We start from the raw sequence: 7,893 nt of genomic DNA, 5'->3' as shown, positions 1-7,893 counted from the left end.
GAAGACTTCAAAGCACTGTTCTCTCTCCTTCCTTTCACTACTAAACTTCCTGAAAGAGCGGTCTACACTTCTCTATCCTTGGCAATCTGCCTTCTGTTTCCAGCTTTACCAAACTGTGCTCTCTCAAGATTATCAATCTCTCAACTTGCCTTACAATCATCATCATCCCTCTTTACCTAAAGCATTTAACATAGCTGACACATCAGTTAAGAAATGAGCACTTCTTCCTCCTTCCTTGGCTGCTTACCTCTGCTCCCATCTGGTTCTCCTGACCAGTGTCTATGTAGATAGATATATGTGTATGTATCTACGTACGTGTGTGTAATGTGCGTATACACACACATACTTGCATCAAGTTCAGTACATACCCATATGTATACACATGTATGGACATACTTGCCTATGTGCCCCATTAGAATGTGAACTCCAGTAGGGATTGTCCTTTGACTTTTCTGTATCCCCAAGGTAGCACATAGTAGGCATTCAAGTGGTTAATGACTGAATGACTGCATACATACATACATATATATATATATATATATATATATATACACACACACACACACATATATGAATGTAAGCTCTTCGAGGATAGACTAATTTTTGCCTTGTACCTCTGTTAACAGGGCTTGGCACATAGTAGGCGCTTACTAAGTACATGTTGATGGATTGACAACTCTTTCTTCTAAATTTAAAGCTTCTTGAAGGCAGCTCACCTTCTCTCTCCTCCAACACCTTGTACAAGAATTTGGGAGTCAGGAAGAATCATGTTCAAAACCAGACCCCTCCCCACCCAAAAAAAAGTCCCAGACCCTGTGTGTGACCCAAAGCAAATAACTGAACCTCTCTCAACCCATTTCCTCATCAGTAAAATAAGATCACCTATCTCAATCGAAGCACTATTATAAGAATCAAACAATAAAATATATATAAAAGTGCTTCATAAACTTTAAAGCACCTGATAAATGTTTTGAGTTCTAGCTTATCATTCAACGTATAGATTTAAATCTGGGCTATCATCAATGTAGCAAACTCCTCCCAGGGGTGCACATCAGGAACTCTCTGGGGCTCTGAGAAGCTGAATAACTGCTCATGGCTACACTCAGTTAGTATGTGACAGAAGCAGGTGAACCCTTGGAATCTTCCTGATTCCAAGGCCAGTCCTCAATCCATTTTGTCAAACTCTTAAAAATCCAAAATTCAGCAACTTTATGGAGTCAGGTTACCAAACTTCCTGCCTCTTAGAAGTTATTCACCAAGTCATTATGTCTCTACCTCTGACCCCAGACCAGATAGTATCTTTCCTATATAGAACTTTTTTTCCCAAGGAAAAGAAATTATCTATTACTTAGGAGACTAGTCAGCTGCAAAATAATTGAATCAGAAATAGTATTTCCAATAATGACAACACATAAATCAATGCCAGAAGCACTAATGAGACCATGGGGAAGGGGAAGGGAGAATGGATTTCCCTTTTTTAAAAGTCCTGGATGTAGGGATGGGTATTGTGTGATGATTATTATATGCCAGTCATATGAGCCCTTCCAGACCATTCCCCCACCCTACCCAGCATGTGACAGATCACAAGAGTATGCCTCAGCCCCAACGCCCCCCCCCAAAAACAGATGACACAGGAGAAGGAAAAAGGATGATTCCAGCAAGATAAAACATATTTGGCTGCTTTTCCCCAAGACAGCTGGATTCTATTCCTACATTCCCCTACAGTTCAAACTATTCCAGTTGCATCAGCCCATGCTAGACAGAGCAGACGGTCCCAGAAGGAAACCAAGAACAACCCTAAGTAGACTCTCTCCCAATACCTACTTTCTTTTCATTAGAGAATAAAGATATTTTGGGACAGAGGCAGGATCTGGAGCTCTCTTCCTTGGAACTCTTTCTTATATATAAAGGCATCCTTCCCTCCCCTCCCTCAAAGTTAGCAAAATCAAAAGGCAGATGAGTGATGACAGCCCTGCAGTTCGTTGTTTTTTTTAAATATATGCCATATAAGCAGCTCATTTAGGGAATAGTGTGTTTCTTATCTTTGGTGTCTTAGTATATGTAGGGCATTCTGTGTCACATAGCACATTTGTGTTTTTCTGTCTTACAGCCTTGGCAGGAAGCATTATGTAAGAAACCTGGGCAGGGATCATTATGGTCACAATCAAGACTAAACGACACAAGGGTTTTTAAAAAGGAAAAAAATATCTTTGCTTTAAAATCTCTGCTACATAATGACATCATTTGTGCCACCATGAGACTTGACATGGGTGCCAAGTAACAAAGTATGGCCAACAAGAAAAATAAACACAACTGAAAATAAAACCCTGAAGGAAGAGTAGGAACAAAACCCTCAGAGTCTTTTCTCCCTCCCTCCCGACACCCTACAATAACTGTACAATGTTAGAGTCCTAATCACATTTAAAAATAATTGATTATCAAAAGACAGATTCAAATGGAAACTCAACTTTTTGGCTTCTTAAATTGTGATATAAATATATAATATAATATAATATAATATAATATAATATATATGCATATATATATATATATATATATATATATATATATATATATATATATATATATATATATATATATATATAAATGCATGTATGCTGTGTGTATGCACATAGATTTTTAAAAAATAAAACATCTACTTCTCCCTGTCCTTTTGCTATCTGGTACCAGGGTGAAAGGAAGGGGACAGGAGAGGCCAAGTCAATATGACATTCCCCTCTAACCTCCCCAAGGTTATCTCTGTTTTCAAGACACCTATAACTACATTAAAAACATCTTGCCCTTAATAACTCAGCCTTGTAATTAAAAACTGGCCTGAGCCAATAGAAAAAAAAAACTGTCACTCCACTGTTTGTGACCAAAGGCTCAAAAGCCATAGTAGTAGCCTATATCCTTAGTCAGACGATTATGTTAATTGCTGAGAAGCCCTGTTTGATAGGGGTTCCAACCCATCTGCCATATAGTATTATTATATTTATACCCATTTGACCCTTTATACACCTAGCAAAAAATTTTAAGAGATCCAACTTGACTCTAAAGGCTAGGAGGAAAACAAAGGGTAGTATTATAGACCCATTTTCCATCTGTGTGCTAGTAACAAGGAAAAATGTCACCTTTTTTCTGTTTAGGTCTGGCTGGATTGAAAAAAAACTTATTTCTGAGATGAAGTTGGTATCAAGGTGTATAGCCCAGTGTAGATAAAGGCCTCTTACTGGGGCTGTCAAACCAAGAAGTTGAGTTTCCATGGGGTTATTTTCTCCACAGTGCTTGTACAGTGTATAATTCTGACAGAAAATGCATTGTAGTCCTTATGGCCATGAGTCTAGGGTTTCTTAAAAAAGTTTAGCACCTGAGCCCACTTTCCATGTCTTGAAGTTCTCTCCAAATGAGAAGCACCGCCAACAATGAGAATGACCCAGTTTTGTCACTGACAATGTTCAATGAGAAGGTGCCCACACAAAACACTCCTACACAACTGATCACACTGGCTGGGCATAGATGTGAACACAGCAAAGAAGTTAATCTAAATACACTTTGGCTGCAATATGGAGCAGAAAATACCTGGAATTAACACTTTAGGACTTGTTCTGAAACACACACACACACACACACACACACGCACACACACAGAATCAGGGACCAGAGTTTGCACAATCCCCCGCCACAGAAGAAAGAGACACACACACAGACATACACACACACTCTCTCTCTCTCATGTTTCTTTCTAGAGGAATTACACACAATACAAACTATCTGTATCCACTCCTAAAGCCATGTGCCTGCTCTTTCTTGGGCCTATACACAGAGATACTCCTTTTCCCCATCCCTCCTCCCTGATCCAATTCAGAGTTTGTCCAAAAAAAGTCTCTGCATCCAAGGTGATTATCAAACACTCTGCAGCTGGACCTGGAGGTCTCTGTGTAGTATCTTCCAGCCTGGAACACTCCAAGCTTCATCTCTGCACAAAGCTCTGGTCAGGAGAAAAAGGGAAAAGATCCCCCAGTCCATCTGGTCTCAGTTTTCAAAGTTCTCAAGAGCCTTGATGATCCATTCCATTAATTCTGACCATTCTACCGGGGACAGGGGGAGGGAAGTGAGTGGAGATAGGGAACACTGGGGGCATGAGGTGGATTTTGGGGGTGAGGGAGGGGAAGGGAGAGTATCTTTATTCAGTTTACAGAAAAATTTGTTTTTTTTAAAAACAAAAAGTGATTTCTCTCCCCCACCCCCTAATCCTCACCCCAACAGTTCTATTCTGAAAAAGAAGGGAAAATGGCTAAGTCAGGAAATTCTTCATTGTTATAGGTGTTACCCTGGTCTCCCAGCATAGACAGCATCTCCTAATGAGAAAAAAGAATAAAATTGGTATTAAAAACCAGTCCCTTACATCCAAGAAGCAATTTCTCACTGTACTCATGCTAGCATCAATAGGCCCCACATAAATGAATTTTGTCCTCAAGAGCTAGTTCTGCCCCCAATTCCCTAATCCCAATCCCTCCTGTTGTAATTTTATTTTCTTCCCTCTTATTTAGTTCTTAATAGAAGAGGAAGAAAAAATTATTTCCCTCCCCTACAGCACTGCTCTGTTCTTAGATACGAATCTGAAGTAGCTTTAACCCTATCCCTTTGTATCAAACATTCCTTTCTTCTGGCAATCTTTGCTTAACAAAGCCTTCTCCTTCCCTATGTCCCCTGGTTCCACTCTCCATTCGCATTTCTGTGCAGGGCTCTGTACAGTTATTATTAGTGCTACACTTCTCTAAGCATGCTTTTATTTGCTCGTTGGGTGGTATACGTCCTCAACAGCCCAAAGACAGAGACTGGCTTCCTCTTATTAGGAGCCACACCCTTTCCCTTTCTCCTCCCATGCTGCTTAGTAAACAGGTGGCTGGCCGACTGAGTCAAGGGTGACACAGCATCCAGTGGTCATCTTTCAGAATCACGATGCTCCTACGTTCGTCCCCCTCCCCGGCACCTCGGCTCAGCCCACTTCTCTGCAGTTTCCTCCCTGTCTCCTGGAGCCCCTCACCTGGAAGACTTCCGGCTGGCTGGGCTGCTGTGGCGGTGGCTGCACGTGCTGTTCCCCCGCGCCAGATCGGTGGTGGGCCTGCTGCCCCTGTGGCCACTGCGGCCACACATTCACTCCGTCTGTTGTGCGGGCCTGAAACTGTCCCGTGGGCTGTCCGCCCTCTGTGGCTGGGGAAATGCCATCCTTTAGTGACCGGGCCAGTCCCAGTGCTCCCCTGACAAAGTTGAAGGGTAACCCCCCGGAACTCGGCCACTGTATTTTGAGAGCTGTGACTGTCTTGCCTGACAAATATTTGCCCTCACATATTAGAACATAGTGGAATTTCTTCATGTACTCTGTATTAATAATAGTAACTGGTACTTATAGAACACTTCAAGGTTTACCAAGTGCTCTACTTATATATGACCTTGTTTGATCCCCTTCACAATCCTGAGACGGGGACTACACATACAATCAGCCTTGGTTTACAGACAAGGAAACTCAAGTAAATTGCTTAACTTCACCAAGCCTCAGTCGCACAACTGGTGAGGGGAAAGGAAGAAGCATTTACATAGCACCTACTACGTGCCAGGCACTGTGCTAAGTGCTTTCCAAACATGATCTCATTTGATCCTCACAATCACCTTGGGACATAGGTGCTATTATTACACCTATTTTGCAGATGAGGAAACAGAGATTCAAGGACTTGCCCAAGGTCCCACAGCTAGTGTCTGCAGCTGCATTTGAATTCAGGTCTTCTGCCTCCAGGTCTGGCACTCTGGGCCCTCTGGTGCCCCTAGCAGCCTGACTAGTAGGTCTCGACATACTCCACCCCCCAGACTCTGTCAATGACACCAGCTGCCTCTTCAAAGGCTGGACGCCACACCCCCCCTCCCCCCACCACACACAGCTGAGGCCAGCATGACCTAACTAGCGCTTGCTGTTCCCCTTATGACCTCCCCTCTCCACAAGGGACTCACCAAAGCTAGAGCCCCGGCTGGCGAGGCCGGGGTAGGCAGCAGCACCTGGCGATGCAGTGGGGGCCCCAGCGAGAGACATGGGGCCGAAGGAAGACGGTGTTTGGAAGCTACCGACAGCAAACTGAGGGGACCGAGTCTTGGATGCGGGAGGGGGGGCCACCTGCTACACAGACAGGACATGAGCAGAGCAGAGTAGAAGCACCACTGATCTTCTCCCTAGGAAAACCTCTCCCTTCCCCAAAAAGCCAGTTCATCCTTTCATCTCCCTTTGAGGAAGTGCTAATTAACTCTCTACTCTACTGTCTCAAACATGCATTTGTATAGGTGGTAGGGGGCTTTCTGCAAACAGCTAGCTTTTTTAGCTGTGGTCTGTGTTCTACTATCTCTATTAAGAACTCCTAGAGGAGTTCTCTAGGGCAAGAACAGAATCCTCCATTACCTATCTACCCTCCAAAAGCATGTAGCTCAGCATTCCACATAAAATTAATGAATTAACAAGCATTAAGTGCATTAAGCTGGAGGCTGTACTAAGTGCTGGGGATACAGACACAAAAGGGATCTGGCCCTTGCCCCAAAGGAGGGCACATTACACACTGCAAGTGTCGGGTGTCTGTACAGATGCAGAGTGCAGGTGTGCTCTCCAGCAGGCTGCCTCCTGAAGCCCTCCACATATATTATCTCATTGGAGCCTTGTACCATAGCACTATTATTATCCCTGCTGGGAGGAGGAAGAGGAAGAGAGGCTCAGATAGATTGAGGCCCTCGCCCACAGACACACTGCTTTTAAGTGTCAGAGATAGAATTCCTGACTCTGAGTTCATTACTTATATTACTAACTCCTTTGCATCTCCCTCAGAAGATACATATGTGGAATTAAAAGACAAACCTATTCACAATATTCTTTGTACAACTCTGATTTGAGGAAGGGAGCTGAAAAACATAATGAAGAATGGGGCTTAAAGATGTGTGGACTAGTTATGGATTTTCACTATGGAATCTCTACGTAGCCTTAGAAACTGAACGGGGAAAGTATTATTCAAGGGGGCCCAGGGAAGTTTTCCTATTTTACCAATGAAAAAAAAAATTCATCATGTGGAGTAAAGGTGTGACAAGGGCTGTACCTGGGCAACAAAGCCAGGACGGGTGCTAGGGTTCCAGGCAGGAGCTGTGCCCTGTGTGGGGTTGGAGTGGCGGGAGATCTGGGCCAACATCTGTCCTGCAGAAGCTGGTGGTTGCACAATGGTCCCAGGAGGAACCAAGCTGTTGTTTCTAGAAGAAAATAAGGGAGTAGAAAGGTGGAACAATAAGGAAACCTGAGAAATAAAGCATGTATCATCATTATCCTTGGGCCTCTCCTCTTGGTTTCTCTTTGTGCTATAGAAAATATGACAGAATTTAGAAAAAAGAGAGAGGCAGAGTGCACAGGACACACAAAGGATACACACGAGCACAGGGAGAGCATGGCTGTAAAGCCAGCGCAAGGGATGGGACCTTGCACTGGGGCAGTATAAGCACCCTTGTTTGCCTGAGTCTAGTAGTAAAGCTGGAGAAAGAGAAATCCTGTCTTTGTAAGCAGAATCTTCATCAACACCTTCCTAACCCCCCCCCCCGGACTACTGGCCCAAACCAAAAGGACTCACCTGAAGTTCTCTGCTGTTCTGGGGACTGTGGGGAACGTACTGCCCTGGGAGAAGAGCTGCTGGTTAGCTGGGACAGTGCTGCTCGTGATGCCTTTACTCTGATCTAAGAAAAGGAGGGGTGACAGGGTAAGGTGACTCAGGCATCTGTACTGCCAAGTTCAACACATCGTCCAAAGTCACAAGGGGGTGATGGGAAAGAAGACTGCAACTGCCTAGACCTGGATCCAACGAGAAACCAAGCTGG

General features: G+C 43.8%; 1 protein-coding gene across 1 annotated transcript in view; it reads right to left on the bottom strand.

Moving 5' to 3' along the window:
* Positions 1-2,186: 2,186 nt before the first annotated feature.
* The window catches only part of ARNT (aryl hydrocarbon receptor nuclear translocator), a 49,398-nt gene continuing 43,691 nt past the window's right edge, over positions 2,187-7,893 (bottom strand). The window contains 5 exon segments of the mRNA XM_021004640.2: positions 2,187-4,361; positions 5,051-5,217; positions 6,010-6,172; positions 7,131-7,278; positions 7,650-7,752. Coding sequence (XP_020860299.1) covers positions 4,272-4,361; positions 5,051-5,217; positions 6,010-6,172; positions 7,131-7,278; positions 7,650-7,752 — 671 coding nt within the window. The 3' untranslated portion in view covers positions 2,187-4,271.

Source organism: Phascolarctos cinereus, unplaced genomic scaffold (genome assembly GCF_003287225.1).
Source record: "Phascolarctos cinereus isolate Bilbo 61053 unplaced genomic scaffold, phaCin_HiC Scaffold_5;HRSCAF=322, whole genome shotgun sequence".
NCBI lineage: Eukaryota > Metazoa > Chordata > Mammalia > Diprotodontia > Phascolarctidae > Phascolarctos > Phascolarctos cinereus.
This window is presented reverse-complemented; position numbering and strand designations above follow the sequence as displayed.